General features: G+C 36.7%; 1 protein-coding gene across 1 annotated transcript in view; it reads left to right on the forward strand.

The window, feature by feature from the left end:
* The window catches only part of stab2 (stabilin 2), a 47,337-nt gene that overhangs the window by 4,684 nt on the left and 24,548 nt on the right, over positions 1–18,105 (forward strand). Inside the window, exons 4-24 of the mRNA XM_007895448.2 lie at positions 2,916–3,001; positions 3,539–3,608; positions 4,739–4,834; positions 5,407–5,535; positions 5,721–5,917; positions 6,359–6,492; positions 7,253–7,386; positions 7,741–7,823; positions 8,345–8,494; positions 9,370–9,513; positions 10,276–10,338; positions 10,783–10,899; positions 11,042–11,095; positions 12,259–12,417; positions 13,719–13,781; positions 14,348–14,443; positions 15,488–15,574; positions 15,763–15,874; positions 15,975–16,155; positions 16,848–16,941; positions 17,079–17,237. Of these exons, the coding sequence (XP_007893639.2) occupies positions 2,916–3,001; positions 3,539–3,608; positions 4,739–4,834; positions 5,407–5,535; positions 5,721–5,917; positions 6,359–6,492; positions 7,253–7,386; positions 7,741–7,823; positions 8,345–8,494; positions 9,370–9,513; positions 10,276–10,338; positions 10,783–10,899; positions 11,042–11,095; positions 12,259–12,417; positions 13,719–13,781; positions 14,348–14,443; positions 15,488–15,574; positions 15,763–15,874; positions 15,975–16,155; positions 16,848–16,941; positions 17,079–17,237 (2,408 nt within the window). The remainder of the gene's footprint in view (positions 1–2,915; positions 3,002–3,538; positions 3,609–4,738; positions 4,835–5,406; positions 5,536–5,720; positions 5,918–6,358; positions 6,493–7,252; positions 7,387–7,740; positions 7,824–8,344; positions 8,495–9,369; positions 9,514–10,275; positions 10,339–10,782; positions 10,900–11,041; positions 11,096–12,258; positions 12,418–13,718; positions 13,782–14,347; positions 14,444–15,487; positions 15,575–15,762; positions 15,875–15,974; positions 16,156–16,847; positions 16,942–17,078; positions 17,238–18,105) is intronic.

Here is an 18,105-nt window from a genome sequence, read left to right on the forward strand (position 1 = left end):
GCAGAAAATGAATAAGGTATAAAAACTCAAATGCAATTCTATTTAGAATTTGTATATAGAAACATAGTAGGTCATTCAGTCCCTGAAGCCTGTTCTATAAGATTAATCAGGTTAATAAGGCCATAAAAAGCAAATCAGGCATTGGGGTTAATTTCTAGAGGGATAGAAATGAAAAACAGGGAAGTTATGGTAAACTCCTATAGAACCTTGGTTAGACCACACTTAGAATACTGTGTGCAGTTCTGGTACCTACATTATAGAAGGGATGTAGAGACACTTAAGAGGGTGCAAAGGAGATTCACAAGGATGATCCCAGAACTGAGAGGTTATACCTATCAGGAAAGGTTGAACATACGTGGACTCTTTTCTCTTGAAAAGAGGAGAGTAAGGGGTGACCTGATAGAGCTCTTTCAAATTATGAAAGGTTTTGATAGAGTAGACATAGGGAAGATGTTTCCACTTGTGGGGGAGACCAAAACCAGAGGCCATCAATCTAAAATAGTCACAAAGAGATCAAATAGGGAAGTTAGAAGAAATTTCTTCACACAGAGAGTAGTGGGAATGTGGAACATGCCACCACAAGGAGTTGTTGATGCAAATAGCATAGATGTATTTAAGGGAAAGCTAGATAGGTACATGATGGAGAAAGAAATCAAAGGTTATGCTTGAAGGCTTAGTTGAGGAAGGGCAGGAGGAGGTTCATGTGGACCACAGTTTCTGTGCTGTATATTCTAATATAAAATCATGGCTGATCTGTATCTTACCTCCAATTACCTGTCCTTGCTCCATATCCCTTGATTCCCTGACCTAATAAATATATACCCTGACTTAACAAATATGTATTGGATAATAGGAGAAGAAATGTCTCTCATTCAGGTTTGGTTCAAATGGAGATTTCAAATGAAATTAAAGGATTAAATTTAAAATGGATGTCTACAGTTGGAAATCAAATGGATTGAAAATACATCTCCATTTGATTACTTAAGGTTAGGTCAATCTTACTTGTTTTCTTTCATTCCTCCAATTGTTTTTTCTTAGTGTGTTTGAAGGTAATAATTCATACTGACATACTATTTGATCCTATGGGCAACAGCAGGTGCCCAGTAGCTTATTTAAGTCTCTATTAAGACTTAAGTCTCCAGTATCTTGGGACATCCTCCCAATGGGAAAGGCGCTAAATACATGTAAATTTGTATTGCACTGAACCAATGGAAGGAATTCTGGGTGTTCATTTTCAGATGTTTTCCTAGGCTATTATGTACAGATTTTGAAAATCACCTACAATCCATCTATTGCTGAGATAGGACTATTATGTAAATAAATGATGATGAGTTCCTATCTCAGCAGTCTATCCTAAATGATTTTGACATTTAAGCCATTATTGGATCTGGCATCCTTCCTATCAGCAGAAATGCCTTGGAACAGCATTGTAATTGATGACAGCTTAATTCATTGACTTCACAGTTTCTATTAATTTAGTGCTGCTCAATGTTTCCTTCATAATAAGGCTGTTCATAAATGCGTCCATAGAGCTAAATCATTAGAAATTGAGAAATGCATCACATTTACAAAACATTCTTTTCTGAAGTCTTAATTTTATTACATTCAAGAATAAAGTGTTGCTTTCTTTGTTAGCTATTTTCTCACTGTCCCTATTAAGACTTCCACCAACTACGGAGAAGATGGATAAGCATTCCTAGGCCTCTGCCAGTGATGCTCTGAGACTAAAAGAATGAGGTGCAGAAAAGTGATATGGAGCATGGATTCCCCACCCTCCTAAGAGATTTATTCCCTATTAAATAAGAGCTGGCCTTCACACAGCCCCTCCTCACTGTTAAAAATGGAGGGCTCACTAAATGGAGAATTATGCTTATGAAACATGAACTCAATCCCATTGTGATGTTGTTCTTTAGTTGTGTGTAAGCACTGCAGAGTCAAAGAGGCAAACAGGAAGCCCAAACATTGATGGGTGTCATGTTTTTCACTAAAGAGATTCACAAGAAATGGCTCTTTTCCTCTCTGTAACAATATGAAAGAAACAATGACTTTGCAGTCATGCGATCTGCAAATTCTTCGTGTGGAAATGGCAAGGCATTGATAAGAACTCTTCAGAAGTGGTAGATCATTGATAAGGGCTCTTTCTTTCAACATAAACACTAAAAGTGACAACGAAAAAGGGAGAAATCATTACAGAGGAAGAACAAATGAGTCCCACTCTGAGTCAGCAGTTTGGAGTTGTGCACCCTATATTTTGATAAGCAGTTGGTTAACTTTGAACAGAAACCTGGTCGAATGTAGCATTTGATTCTAGTAGTATGAATCCAGCCAGTATGATGCCATCTTTCATTTCCTTTTTTTAAAGTATAACTTAAATGTCCTTTTGTTGTCCCATTTTCCCCATTGTTCCATTAGCTCATTTCAGACAGACAAATTACCTATGCATTAAAGGAGGTATAGAAGGTTGCACTCATCTCACTTGTACTAAACTCTACTTGCCCATCTCCAGTCTCCATTAACTCCTTGCCTCTCACTGGATTGATTTCAAGATCCTCACATTCACTTATAATTCCCTTTACCAGAGCATCTCCCTATCTCTGTGGCCTTCTACTCCATTCTTCTGATCTCCCACTCCACTCAGTTAACTCAGTCACTAAAATACACAATCAATTCACTTTACAGTATATTCTGTGAAGCGCTTTGAGACATCTTGAAGATGTGATAAGGCTCTATATCAAATACAAAGATTATTATTATTATCCTACATGAAAGGTACTATATAAATGCAATTTTTGTTCTTGTTTAATCAATGCATGCATAGAGTTTTGTGACCGTGTAAGAGTTACACCACTTAAGAGTTCTGAATGTTTTTGATCTGACACTAATGCTATTCATCTAATGCAAATTGCTTTGTTTAGAATGCCCAGGTGGAGCCGGTTTACCTTGCAGTGACAAAGGAATTTGCTTTGATGGCATGGGAGGCAATGGTGTTTGCAACTGTACGGTAGGTTACTTGCTAACCATGTATAGATCAGTAACAGTGCTAAGTATCATGAAACAAGTTGAAAAATCATCTTTAATATTGGATGATCCATATTGTAACTTCACTTCAAATTAAGACAATAACCAACTCAGGTTCCTAAGGACCTGAATGACTGGCAAAGGTCACTGAGTTTACGGACCGTGTCAAAGTCAACTCTGCTTCCTGTTTTGACATTGGCGATTGAAGTGCTTTCAGCAAAAAGCAATTGTGCCAGTTTTGTAAAATGAACACTTTAGATTTTTGATGACTTTATTGTTTCCACTGTTTGTGAAGCATGATTACAAGGAGTCAGTAACAAAGTTCAGAAGTTTAACCGTGGACTAAGCATTGATTGTAATTGTTTGAAATTGACAAGATGTCTGTATTGTGTTGCTTGCTTGTTCTCATTTACTTTAACACCATGACTCATCCTGTTACTTATGATTTTTAGCCATTATCCAACTTGTGTGTAATCTAATATTGGTGCAGTAGTGTATTCTATTTTTACATTTATTACAGGAAGGCTTTGGTGGAGTAGGCTGTGAGAATTGTGCGAAAGAAAATTTGTACGGAGTTGACTGTGCTTCTGGTGAGACTTAACAGTAAACTAAACTCTCCCTCATTCTTTCTATATACTATTATATATAGTGCATTTTGTATAATATATAAACACATAATATATAAACACACATATAGGTCATATTTTGTTTCAAATAGCAGGTTAAACATAACTTGATTACATTTGTTTCTGTCTATTCTTAAAACAAGCAGGAAGAATTGTCATTGGTAATTTGGTTTTAATTTAGTAGTTAAGATAGTTAGCATTTCTTCCTGTTATTTTTCCATATAATGGCATCAATTATTTCTCATTAGCTTTAAATTCGAAAGCTCAGGGATTGTTGTCAGTGATTGAGATCATTCTTCCCAGGGTGGCAAATTTGCTTTGTTGGCCTGGAAGTCAATGTTTTTTGCTGACCTTGACTGACATCTTATTGTTCAATTTAAAAGTTCACATTGCTAGGTCAAAAAATTGGGCAGCCAGCAAGAATTAGACATGTAAATCCCCCAATACTAATAGATTTAGATCATATTTTCATCTCTTGCACCGCGAGTCACTTAATCTATGAGATGCTAGAAGACACAAAAAATATTCCATCTTGTTTCGAGGACATTTTAGCCCCAATTCGTTTACAGGTTACAGAATAGGTAAACTGGTAAACTGCAGCAGTTATATGTCAGTTTGGCTCAGTTGGTAGCACTTTTGCTTCTGTGTCAGAGAGTTATGGTTTCAATCCCCACTTTGGGATATTGAGCTCACAGTCTATGTTGCTACTCCAGTGCAGTGTTGGGGGAATGCTGCATTATCGGATGTGCGGTCCTTCAAAATGAGATGTTAAAATAAAATCTCACCTGTCTATTTGGGTAAAAAACCTATTATCCGAAAAGAGAAGGGAGTTTCTCCCTCTATCCTGACCTCCAATCCTCCAATCCTCACCTCCTGGTTGATGGTGGGGTATTGCAGTATCCAATTGACTGCCACATTCACCTACAAATATACAATACTTACAGTGAAATGCTTCAATGTTATGGAGGTTATATCAAATGTAAGCATTATTTTTGTTAACTAACCCATTCTGGTTCTCTTGACTAAAAGTAGAAATGTGACTGTGATATTAATCTGAGTGATATTAAAAGAGTATTGATTTCTTCGCTTTGTAGAGTGTGAATGTGTTCATGGTGAATGTAACAGTGGAGTTACTGGCAATGGAATGTGCACATGTTATTCAGGATACACGGGAGCAAAATGCGATGAGTGTAAGTACTGGAATCCAATTTCTTCCCGGTTGAATATCTTGCCACAACTGTCATCAGATAAAATATCACGACCAGTTTTGTTTCTTTAGTTCTGCATAATTTATTTATGTAATATCTTATACCAATATCTTATATGTTCTGCCAACCCCAATGTGTGTAATTAATTTAACTTCTTTGATCGTTGAATTCAAAATCCCAAATCTAGAGTTTAGGTATTGGGTTTGAGCGTACGGTTAATAGTGGAGTTAGCCACTCTGTTGAAATAAAAAAGACCAACTTATTCTGTTTGCCGGAATTTATACATTAGGATCCATGAACAGAGGAACCAAAGTTATTTGTATTTTATATTTAAAAATATAAAAGTTGCATTAGTTCAATAAACTTAGTTACAACCAACAATATTAGCTGTTATACTCACGTATAGCAATATCACTGTAATGACAATTGTGCAGTAACTCAAGCCAGTATCAATGCCTATTTAAGATGTTCGTCATATACAAGAATAGTTACACACAGAATTGCTGTGGTATTTTTAATATGTGCTTTAAGACATATTTCTTGACTCTTTTAAGCTATTCCTGCCTGTCGGGCATTGAAGTGCCCTGATAAAGCCAGATGTTCTGAAGAAATGGACACTGGAAAGCTTGTCTGCAAATGTTTGCCCAATTACCATAGCAAAAATGGGAGCATGTTGTGTGAACGTAAGTGTTGATTATACTATTATCTACACTGTTTACCTCTTAGAATTCCTCTAATATTTTAACTCTACAGTGAAATGTTTCCATTGGCAAAAGCAGATAATTCTAACACAGCAGTAAATGAGCCCAGAGCAAACTTCCTGTTTGTTTTCCTGGATATTTATCCCTTTTTGATGTTCATTTTTCAGCAATTAATCCATGTCTTTCCAATGTGTGTGGCCTCAATGCTAAGTGTACCTATCTTGGACCAAACCAGAAAAAATGCACCTGTCAAGAGAGTTATCATGGTGATGGGCAGATTTGTTTGCCAATTGATCCTTGTCAGAAAGGTTTTGGAGACTGTCTTACAAACTCAACTGTTTGCGTATATGATGGTCCTGGAAAGGTTAGTTTCTATCCAGTCCTCTGACCTCTTTAACCCTCAATGTGTATTGAAACACTATTAAGTTCCAGCAGATATGATTTTAATGGTCTGCTGATTAATTCATTACATCTGTTTGGATTTGTCTCTAGGTTTTATACTCAAACACATTGATTGAAATATTGTGTGTTTATATATACACATATATAAATCTATACATAGGTTTAATAGGATTTAATAGATTTAATAGATTTCCTTTTAGATTCACTATTTATAACGATAATTTGACTGATTATAAAAATCCTTATCTTGTACAAATTGCAGCAGTTGAGCTCGAGAAAGAAAATGTTTATAAGATGCTTTGCAGCACTTTGCTTGACAGTGCTGCTGTTTGGATGCAGCCCACATTTGCGGGCGCTCCTCTGACTAAACTGTGTTTAACTTAGATTTTCTTTTTTCATTTAGTCCCACTGTGAGTGTAAGGATGGCTATGTGAATCTATTAGCAGGAGCAGGATGCAGCCTATTTGACGTGTGCGAGACAAACAATACATGTGATAAAAACGCTAAATGTCTCACTATTTCTCCAGGACAGATTGAGTAAGAAGCTTCATTTGCTATTGCTTACCAAATAATCCTCTCTGAATGTGATAAAAAGAAGCAACTCGAGCAATGAAAATCTCTAAACCATGTTAATCCACAATAAAATTAATTAACATCTGATAGAAAGAAAGATAGTTTCACTTGTTTGGGATTAAAACTTCAACAGAATGATCAAGTTTGAAGAAAGTTCACATCTATAATGTTACCCAGTCCTCCTTCAGATGCTGAGGGATATGCTGTGGGCGGACGTTTTTCTGTTTTACGCTTGTCTGTGAATGTTTGCTGTTAGTTGATGGTTGTAGGAAACAAATACAGAAGCCTGGTAATTAAAGGCTAGTATTACAATACAAATTAATTTACATCTATATGGCGCCTTTTATGTTGGGAGGACATCTCAAAGCACGTGACAATGCTGCATGAGCACCTGAGCTAGGAGTGGGGTGGGGAGGGGAATGATGACCAAAAGCACAGTCAAAGACGTTACATTTTGAGTCGTCCCTAATATTCTATATGATCTAGTGGAGGTTGTGTATCTTCATACAGGGATTTTTTTATTTTTACCCAAAAATGTGATTTAGAGGTTTTTTCTGGGCATAAGAAATACCGAAAAGCATCTTTGCACTGAATACACTGTCGTGTCATTGGTATAATATAATTTAACCTTCGGGTAGACTATAAGGAAATGTTCTTCTGTTTATATATTTTGCACTGTTAAGGAAGCTCCTTAATGTAATGTTATATGTAAATGTTCTACCAGATGCACTTGCAATAAGGGATATACTGGCGATGGGTCTATTTGCTATGGAAGCATTATGCAGAGAATCAAGGATCTGCACACTCAGTCTGGAGGCCGATGGCAGGGGAGATTGACATCAGCAATGTTGCTTTTTGGTAACATTTTTCAATTGGTGTTTTGTGATTTTCGATCTTACAACAATTGCGACAAAACGATTTGCTCATTAATTCATTATCAGTTGCTTTCCCACCTTAGCCAAGATCATGATTTGAAATTTCTTTCATCGTGATGCTGTTGAAATCGATTTATTTATACATATTCAAGAAGAAGATCCTGCTTTTGGCATTTTTTATTTTTATTGTGAATAAAGAGTTTATTTGCATTTATTTAAAGTTGATGTTAGTTTTAACACGTGCATATTAATATTGTGATGTATATTTTTCTACAAAGTGACATTTACTCATGATTTTATAACCTTTGTTTAATTTTCTACACTTATATCCTCCAAGGTACCAGTTATTCCTGGCCACTGACCAATCTGGGACCTTTTACCTTATTTCTACCTACTGATAAAGCCTTTAATGGGATTAATGTAAGTCATAGTGTTTCATGAGAAGGGAAATGATTCAATCACATACAATTACATAAAATCTACTTCACCAAAACAGGCCATTCAGCCCCACTATTCTATGTCGGGGTCAGCAAGCTATCAACTGTAGAGAGCGTCACAGACGAACCTGATTCTATTCTTACACAACATTCACAAAACCTTACCAGCTATCTTTAGATAGCAACCAAACTAATCCTATCCATAATTACTTGTTCCTTCCCTAATCCTTGTCAATTATAACATTCTGTCCCTGTGGCTGACATTACTTTACAGCACAGATTAGAAATCAACCTTTCTGGTCACTAGCATAGTTTCTGGTGGCTTTACTCTGGACTATGCGATGCCTTTGTCCACTATGCCATTAGTGAGACTCAAATATATTTTAAGCTGCTGAAAAACATAACTGAAAATAGTTGAAGCAACATGCTAAGAAAGATTGCATATCCAGTGAACATTTGGAAAGATGTGATTTTACTCCTAAAATGTCTTGTATTTTAAACCAGATAAACACTATTATATCAGATAAGGAAAGGACTCAATACCTTGCAAAGCTACACATCATTGCTGGCCAGATGAGCCTTGAGGACCTAAATGCCACTGACGTGTTTTACACTTTAACAGGGAGGTCTGGAGAGATGATAAGTAAAGATAGGGTGAGTTTTGCGTACGAAACACCACATCTGTCCTCAGATGTGGTAATAGAAGAAAATAACTGGGTGATCATTTTAACTACTTCAAAGTACTTTGAGATAATACCCTATGCGTAAGTAATTTTGCATGTACACATTATATAGCAGGTTACAAAAGACCACGTGAGAAAGAGTATGCTCAGTGCAATTTTTATCTTGATGTTTTGTGGTACATTAAGACAACTGCCAACAGCCGAAAACATTTCCTATGTGTTTTTTTCTGGTAAAACAGGAAAAGGAAGTTAACAATTCTGCCAGTTTGTGTCCTTCCTGTGAACTTTAGTACAATGCATCATCAGCATTCTGACTTGAAACCTGAAACAACAAGCCCACTTTGGAAGCATCCTTTAAGGGTTTATGAAAAATGTAGTGTAAAAATTGTCCACCCAACTGTAACTCCACAACCCAGCAGACACACGGATAACTCAGTTTACACTGTTTTCACCTTATTGATCTTGATTACTGTCACACATTGGATATACTTGATTAGTACAAAGAAGTACTAATGTACTTATATTGGACTTGAAAGGAAATAATGGGTAGAAATGCCATCGGGTTGAAATTTATTCTATTTTTATAGCATTTCCACAACTTGGCAAATTTAATTCAACCTTATCCTTGAGGCATTTATTCTGTAGCTTTTAAAAGAAATCTGGCTTCAAATTTAAGACTATATCCCAACTTCTGAGCCCTCTGAAATACTATGAAAATAAGATCTATGTCTAAATCTAGATAAATGTCTAGTTTAAAGCCCATATATCTATCTTTCTGAGCACATACCCATATAATCCAATTTTTTTTGGTAAATGTGATACTTTCTATGTGTTTCTCTTGATTAGGATAAGCAGCTAAGTTTGCGCATTTATGGGAGCAGGAAAAAAGGAACAATTCTTCAAGGCAATCTCGTTGCTTCAAATGGCCTCATACACATTATTGATCAAGTAATGGATGGTGTTGAACCAACGATCAAGAGTAGTAAGGAGGTAAAATCATGCCTGCGAAACTAGTGTGTAAATAATTAAAGATACCAATAATTTTATTTCATTTCATTTATCTGGGTATTTTGGGGGATCTATTTTCAGGGGAAAAGATTTAACTAAAAAAAAAAACCTTAGGAGAATCTGGATTTATTTTGGAACATCTGCTTAACTTCGCAAGCAATTTGAAGGCTTGCATTCTCAAATGAGGTGTTTGCAGTGAGGCGTCTTCCTGGTGGATACATGTGCACACATCATCACTGATGCCAGAATAAAATAGACAAACTTGGGGGTTAAAAATTCCAGTGACAATCGCCCAGAGTTTTGCCCACAAAATATACAGTCAATTCACTTTACAGTGGATACTATGAAACACTTTGAGACATCGCAGTGACATGATAAGGTGTTATATCAAATGGAAGAATTATTACTATTATTTTTTTTACTGATTGATTCTCACCAGAAAAAATATATCAGTGAAAATCTGTAATAAAAAACAACGTTTTTAATGTTCCTTATAAATAAATGCTCCATAGTTATTCTCTGAAGAATTGCAAATGGTAGTCACATTTACATTGTAGTAGAGTAAATGCTTCCATATTTGATTGCTTAACAAAATATGGCCAGTGGCATTCAGAGCCTGTGTTTTTGAATGTTATCTTTCTAAATGTACATTTTATTGTCCTGCAATTTATAGTATTGCTGATCACTTTTGCAAGTTTTGTGTTCTACTCGTAACACACAGAACATTTCTTCCCCCCACCCCAGAAAACATTGCTCACAATAATTTCTGAAAATGGAAAGTTCAACCAGTTTCAAACACTATTACAGGTAAGATGGAATCAAACGATAAAACAACTGTTTTAGGGCAGAAATAATGCTAATCTTTGCCGAGTCACTTCTGGTTATTGGCTGGTTAGCTTGACTCAAACTATTTTAGCATATTTCTGTGACATTTTTACGTCTCGCAAAGGCATGCACAGAAGAGAATGATGCCAATGAAAGTCAGAATAAAAATAGTCAGAAGAATCTTCGTATACCAGCATCTTCTCAGTCTGTTCGAATTAGAAAAAAATGAGAAGTGTTATGGCTTTTAACTCACCTTTTTAGAAACTAGAAAGATCATAACAAAAAAAAGGAAACCCTTCGATGTATAAAGACAACCCAGGTTCTAGCAAACCTCGGCGTAAAAAAGATCATCTGACCTCTTTCTGTTTTTTCTTTGAGTGATAGTATTATTTGCCTATTTATCTGCCTCCTGTCTCTGTCTAACAGAAAGGTGAACTCACACAATTGCTGGAGAGTCCTGGACCATTTACAGTCTTCATCCCGAGCAACCGGGCTTTTGGGAGCATGAAAGATGAAATTCTAGATTATTTACTTTCACCGGAGGTAATAAAATAGTTAATTTCAAGTAAGCAGAGTTTAATCCAGCAGTTTATCCTGTAGATGTTAATTTTCCCATTTTCACTGTGTTGTTTGTGGTCAGAATGGTATATAGTGCTTTTATTTTATTTGTATCTCTTTTATTCAGGGTGAATACAAGCTTAAGCAATTGTTGAGACATCACATCATTCCTTCTTCTAAGGTTTGTTGCTTATTTATTGTCGCTTCTAAACACAAATATCAAATAGGAAAGTGGGAATGCAAATATAACCCCCCCTCACTACAACACAGTGATATTCCTCTGTTATATCACCCAACGCTAATAATAGCTCCCTAATTAATACGAGATCAAATTAAATGTTGTCTGCAACTATGTAATGCGGTGTGCGCATCTTTAACTAAACCTGAGAAAAGGCAACAATATCACATCAGTTTAATTTCGTAAAAGAAAACTGTATTTTGTCAATTTCCCCGAATAAGAATGAGTGCATCATTTTTTACCCAATTAAAAGATTATCGCTTTGATCTAAACTGAACAGAACTTTTTTTTGTATGAACCAGCTGGATGTTTCGAACCTCCTCACCTCTCCACTTATCCTTAGCCTGGCGAATCAACTTGTGACTGTGAACATAAGCCACAATGTAAGTACATCACTCATCACTGAACTCACTTTCTTTTTGCAGCCGTTTTACTTTACATGGATATTGTTTCAAAATTGGCAAAAATTCTATTAAATGCATCAACGTGTCCACTCCCACCACTCAGCAGACCCTGGCCTGCTCCATGTCCCCCGCCCAGCTCGCCCCAGCCTCTCTGCCCCCACACTCTGGAACTCCATCCCACATTCCCTTCACCTCGCTCCCCCCTTGCCTCCTTCAAGGCCTGCCTCCAGACCTTCCTCTTTGACCGTGCCTTAGGCCACCCTCTTACCCTCTCTGCCTTCCACCCTCCCTGACTGGTGATTCCAAGTCCCAATGTGGGGCTTGAACCCACAACCTTCTGACTCAGAGGCAAGAGTCAGATAACAGGATGTGGGGGGAATCCTTCGTAGGGTTTACGGTAAAGTCTATGTTCTGTATTTTTTTGTAGGCGAAAACTCTGTTAAATTTATCAAGTGTATTTATCATGGCAAGAGTAAATTGGGACTAAATTACGCAATTAAATTGCAAATTGTATCTCTCCCATTTGTTGCACCAAATATCCTTTGGATCAAAAGGAGGAAAAGGAGACAGAATTAACACAATAAGGTGCCAGTACTGGCTTAAGCACAATGGGCAAATTATACCACTATGCTGGGGCACATAGAACATTTTTCCTGATGTGCTTTTAAAAATCTTTTTGATGTGTTGATTATTCATTCACAGGGGCAGATTCTTCTGGGTGATCAGGATGCAGGTATCACTGACGCAAACGCAATTGGCAAGAATGGCAGGATCTACTCACTTGATGCTGTCTTAATTCCGCATTCAATTCTCCCAATTCTTCCCCAAAGATGCGATGATGTGTCATACAGAATCAGAAAGGTAACCTCTGTCTGACAAACTGATAGAATATGATTGCTACATGTTTGTTTTTAACAAAATCTCTACAGTTACTTAAGAAAATACTTTTCTTCAACCTAGCGCTAAATATATTGAGTGACTAACTATAAAATAAAGATTCTCTCATGCTTTTGCCACACACACACACACATAAAAGGAAATAATATATAGATTTGTTTTTGGAGATAACATTGTCCTGTCTGGAGCCTTTCAAATATAACTCCAAAGGCATTCAATACTGTGTAATTTATGTGCAGGTAATATTTGTAATTGTCCAGTTATTTTATTCCTGACATTTATTCAAAACTAGTTAAACTGACGTATTATGCCCACAAAATACAATAGACAGAGACACACCACTTTACAGTGTATCCTGGTAAGCGTTTGAGATGTCTCATTGACATGATTATATCAAATGAAAGGATTATTGTCAGATCAACTTCCGTGTTTATTTTGTTATTTCACTGCTGGTCGCAGTTACTTTAGGGAGGATTTCTCAGTGCTGTAGGGTTATCAATGGCGGAATACTGATCAGCTCCACGAATTCACACAAGGAGAATTTACAATCTCAATAACGTGATAAATAGGAGGACAGGTAAAAGGCTCATTTGTTTATACCTTGCTAAAGATCAAGAGTGAGCAAATAGTTCAGTGTCCCACAGTTATGAAGACACATCAAAAGGTGACACATTTATAGAGGTCAAGACCTGATGTAAGTGAGAATCACAAACATAAAAATTGCATAATGCAGTGAATAATATATGAGGGACATTTTGTTGTTGATTCAGATACTGAGCCTGAGGTATGAAGTGACCTCAAAGTAAGGGAGAAAAGAGAAAATGGGTAACTGCAGTAATACTAATATTAATAACACTAATAATAATAATAATGATGATAATAATAATTCCTTGTATTTTGATACAGCATCTTACCACGTCATTCAGATGTCTCAAAGCACTTACAAGATTTACTGTAAGGTGCAGTGACTGTCCCACATTAGGCAAAATGCATCAGTTAATTTGACTGACAAACAGACACGTAGTGAATGACCAATTTTATCTGGCAGACTGTTTCACTCTCCAAATGTTGCTTTGTTGCTACAACTAATGCAATTTTAGCAGGTTTCTATAAGTATTTAATGGTTATCTTTTTATAGATCTGCCTCAGTTATGTTAAAGACTAATGTTGTAGCCTATTTCATCTATTTGGTTTAGAAAATAGGCCATACTGTTGTGATTGAGAATAGTTTGCTACATACCTTTATCACATTTGTATTTATTCAGGGTTCTTGTGTCATTTGTGCTAAACATTACTTCAGCTTTTGTCCTACTGGGATGGCTTCCATGGTAAGTGTACATTTCATTCATTCCAATTAATAACAAAAATGATTTGGAATGATTTGTCTAGGGGTCACTGTTAGAGCAAAGTCAATTAAGACTTTTAAAAAAGAATTGGACAAGTTCATGCATCGCCTATATATTCATACATTTACATTTTGTAGGATATGCCATTAAATATAGTGCTGCAGGCTAAAGATTAACTGTGCTAGGTAAGCAGTTTACAAATGTGTTGTCACTTTACATGGCAGCAATTTCACAAAGAAAGGAATAAGATGGTGAATAATTCAATCTGCAGATTTTAAAAGGAAAGAAGTTAAATGATAAGGAATTGGTGAGTCTACAGTTGAATAATGAGGCCATTTGTTAATACTGTAAATTATACTGTTATAGTTCTGCTGTTTGTCACTTTTCCAACAATATAAACACAGACAAATCTTAATTTGTATCTATTATTTTCCATGGATATTTTCTTGTATTTTGATCTTTTTGTAACAGGGAGAAAGATACTTAAGGTTTGTTTTTTGTTTTATGTGTTTCCAAGATATTAACCCTTTTTGTGCCTTTTGGTTTAGGAATCCTATTCCCGTGGATGCTTTTATAGGTCCTTTATGAAGAATTTGTTTTTTCCATCTAAAGGCTGTGCTAGGAATTGCAATGAAACAGTAATTGTAAGTAAGAACACATGAATGATGAAATAAATCATCAGCTCAAATTTGAAAGCTGTCTCAGTCAATCCTGAGCCACAGATCTCTGTTATATAGCCACGATCAATATTGTACTCGCCTATGATCAGTGAACGGGAACTAATCCAGCCATTTTATTTCCCATGTCCATATCTGTCTCTCTATCTCCATTAGTTTCTCATTATTTATCATACTTATTTCCCCTTTTCTTCAGTAATCTTTCACTATTTTTCTCCTCTCCTATTTTGCTCTCATAGTTTTAAATACTGTACATCATGCTATTTGCCTGGTTGTGGGCGTGAACTGGAGATCTACTCTTGTGCTGTCACCAGTGGAGCACGTATGTGCTTCCATACAAGTCACTGGAACATGTATGAGAGTGGACTGGAACACTGAAATCTGTATCTTTCTTTACATGATTCTCCCTCCCTTCCAGGGGAGGGCAGCAGACCTTTACTCAGTGCTTTCTTATGAATGGACATCTGTGGGGTAAATTGCAGCTGCGTCTAGATTTACTCTTATTTACGTAGTATTTCAGAACATTCAGAATTTACGCGCACTTACTTTTGGATTTATTTTTCTGTAAGTTTCTTTTAAGAACGACAGGAAAATGTCTTCAAGGTCAAGACTGAATTCAACAATTTGCCAAATTCTGGATACTCTTAAAATGCCACGTAAATAATATAATAATAATAATAATTCTAGTCTTTGCATTTGTCATATCACATCAAAATGTCTCGAGGAGTTTTACAGTAGAGACTGGCGAGGACAGGAGGACAAGGTTCCTTTCCTTCAAATAGTATCTCAGGTTCTTTAATGTCCACCTGAACAGGCAAATGGTTGAACATCTCATCCAAATGATGGAACATGTTTTATAGTTCTCTGTCCACAAGGAGGAAAATTAATCGCCAAATGCTTCTTCACAAAGGCAGTGGTCTTTTAAAGTGTTTAAATAAAGATTTTAGAAGCAGATGCTTTTCAGTACCTTCAATGATTCTTTTCCAAGACCTCTTCTGCTGTGTCCTATAGGTGCGAAAGTGCTGCAAAGGATTCTATGGTGCAAGCTGTAGACCATGCTCTGGAGGTTTTATTAATGCCTGCTCTGGCAATGGACAGGTATGTTTCACCCTGCGAGCATTGACAATGAAGGTCTTTAGCAGCTATAGATTGGTGTAATTACAATAGCTGTGAAATGTAACTGGTAAATATATAGACTTACTGTGGACCTATTTAAAAATATATATTTTTATACAATGTATGCCACATAATTAACACAAATAACATTCAGTTTTCTTTGGTTACAGTGCATGGATGGTTTGAATGGAAATGGCACGTGCATTTGTGATGACAACTTTAAAGGCTCCAGCTGTCACATTTGTTCAAATCCTAACAAATATGGACCTAATTGTGCTCAAAGTAAGCATGCTTAAAATTGCGGTACATTTTTTCTGCTTAACCCCAATGTTAAATTCTGGACACAAATACCAACATTTATGCCATGTTTTCACTTGTGCAGCGTGCAAATGTATTCATGGAGAATGTGATAACAAACTGACCAGCGAAGGAGCCTGCAAACCTAACTCATGTAAGGAAGGATACATTGGGAAGTTCTGTGAGAGGCATACAACTTCATGTGGACCCAGTGTTCAGTTCTGCCATGTGCAGGCAAACTGTGAATACAGGAAAGGTACCCTCAGGTAACATGAAATGGAAATGTCAAAAACATCAGATAAAGGGAAGCACCTTGTTTTGTATAAATCAGTGAGACTCATTTCACTGCTTTGATGTGAAGCATACACAAAGTTCATTAATTACATTCCAGTTCATAAAATAATAGGGGGTGCTCTAACCTGTGCTATTCTGTAGCACAGAGTCCTGTAGCTCAGTGGTTAAAGCACTCACCTCGCATGTGAGAGACCAAGGTTTGATTCCCGGCCGGGCGAAACATTAGACAAGTTTCCTTACTCCACATGCCTCTGGTTGTTAGTCACACAAAGCTGGTTGTTAGTCAATTGTTGGATCGCTTTTCCGGGGGTAATAATTCCTTTAAAAAAAACAATAATAAATTGGTCATTTCAATCCACGACTGTTTGTGGGACACTGCTGTGTGCAGTTGGCTGCCGCATTTCACCCACAAGATATAAAATTCACTTTACAGTATATTCTGTCAAGCGCTATATCAAATGCAAGAATTATTTTTATTATTATTACTACTGAAGATACTCTAATGCTTTGTTTAGTGTTCAACATGACTTAATGGGAAACGTTTTATACAGTGAATAAGTCAGACATTATCTATTGGATCTCATAATTCTGACTGCGCTAAGTTAAATTCCACCTTCACTTCTAAAAACAATCATTGGCTAAAGCACATTCTCTTTACCTTTAGTTGTGTCTGCAAACCAAACTATGAGGGGGATGGTTCCTACTGTGAAGAGCAAAACCCTTGTCTTGCACCAAACCGAGGAGGATGCAGTGCCAATGTAGGTAGAACTAATTCAGACACAGTCAACTCTATCAGAATTGATACTTACACATTGTTGTTCTCACTTGTATGAATAAAAACCTTATTTTGAGCAAGCATGTCTGAAATAAATTTTATCCACATAATTGCCTGCAGGCTGTGTGCAATAAACAAGGACCAGGAAGACACTTATGCCAATGCTTGCCTGGCTGGACAGGAGATGGAGAAGATTGTACAGAGATTAATAACTGTCTGCTGGAAAACCACGGGGGGTGTCATATGAACGCAAACTGTATCTACGGAGGCCCCGGACAGGTAAATGAAGCGTGATATTGGATATTATCCAGTAACTCCAGCTGAAAAGTGCTTGTTTTATGGCAATGGCCAACTGCCCCATATAGTCAGCCCTGTGTGCCCCACATAGTGGATGTATTGCTGTGGGTTAAATGCTATCCTACTGCTGGGTAATAAGCATAGATGTCAATTCAGTTTGTAAATAACATTATATTACAAATGTAAAATTAAATCATATCTCAAATTGCATTTTCAGTTATTTATTGACATGTGGGGCAGAATAACATTTAGTGCACAGGCATGAACTTGTTACATGAAGCGCATGGAGTAGAACAGTCAAGGAAAACTAATTGTAGTTAGTCTGGGCTAACTAGAGCTAACTGTACCGCTTTGGCTGAAATAAAATGGATCGTGTTTCATTTAATTTGTCATGCTAATTAATTACTTACTAATTCTTTCATTTGATGTAAAGCCTTTCACATCAAGAGGACATCTCAGGGAGCTTCACAGAATACACTGGAGTCCTATAGCTCAGTGGTTAGAGTACTCGCTTTGCAAGTGAGAGACCTGAGTTCAATCCCAGGCAGAGGGCGAAACCTTGGGCAAGTTTCCTTACTCCACACACCTAATAATAATCCCTCCAAAAAACAAAACAATAATAAATTGGTTATTTTCAATCCACGACTGTTTGTGGGACATTGCTGTGCGCAATTGGCTGCCGCGTTCGCCCACAAATGTACAGTCAATTCACTTTACAGTATATTCTGTGAAGCGCTTTGGGACGTCCTCCCGACGTGAAAAGCGCTATATCAAATGCAAGGATTATTATTTTTATTATTATTAAGTGTAGGGAAGGGCCAGTACATCTTGAAAATATTTAGCAGGTTCA

The sequence above is a fragment of the Callorhinchus milii genome, unplaced genomic scaffold (genome assembly GCF_018977255.1).
Source record: "Callorhinchus milii isolate IMCB2004 unplaced genomic scaffold, IMCB_Cmil_1.0 Scaffold5, whole genome shotgun sequence".
Lineage (NCBI taxonomy): Eukaryota > Metazoa > Chordata > Chondrichthyes > Chimaeriformes > Callorhinchidae > Callorhinchus > Callorhinchus milii.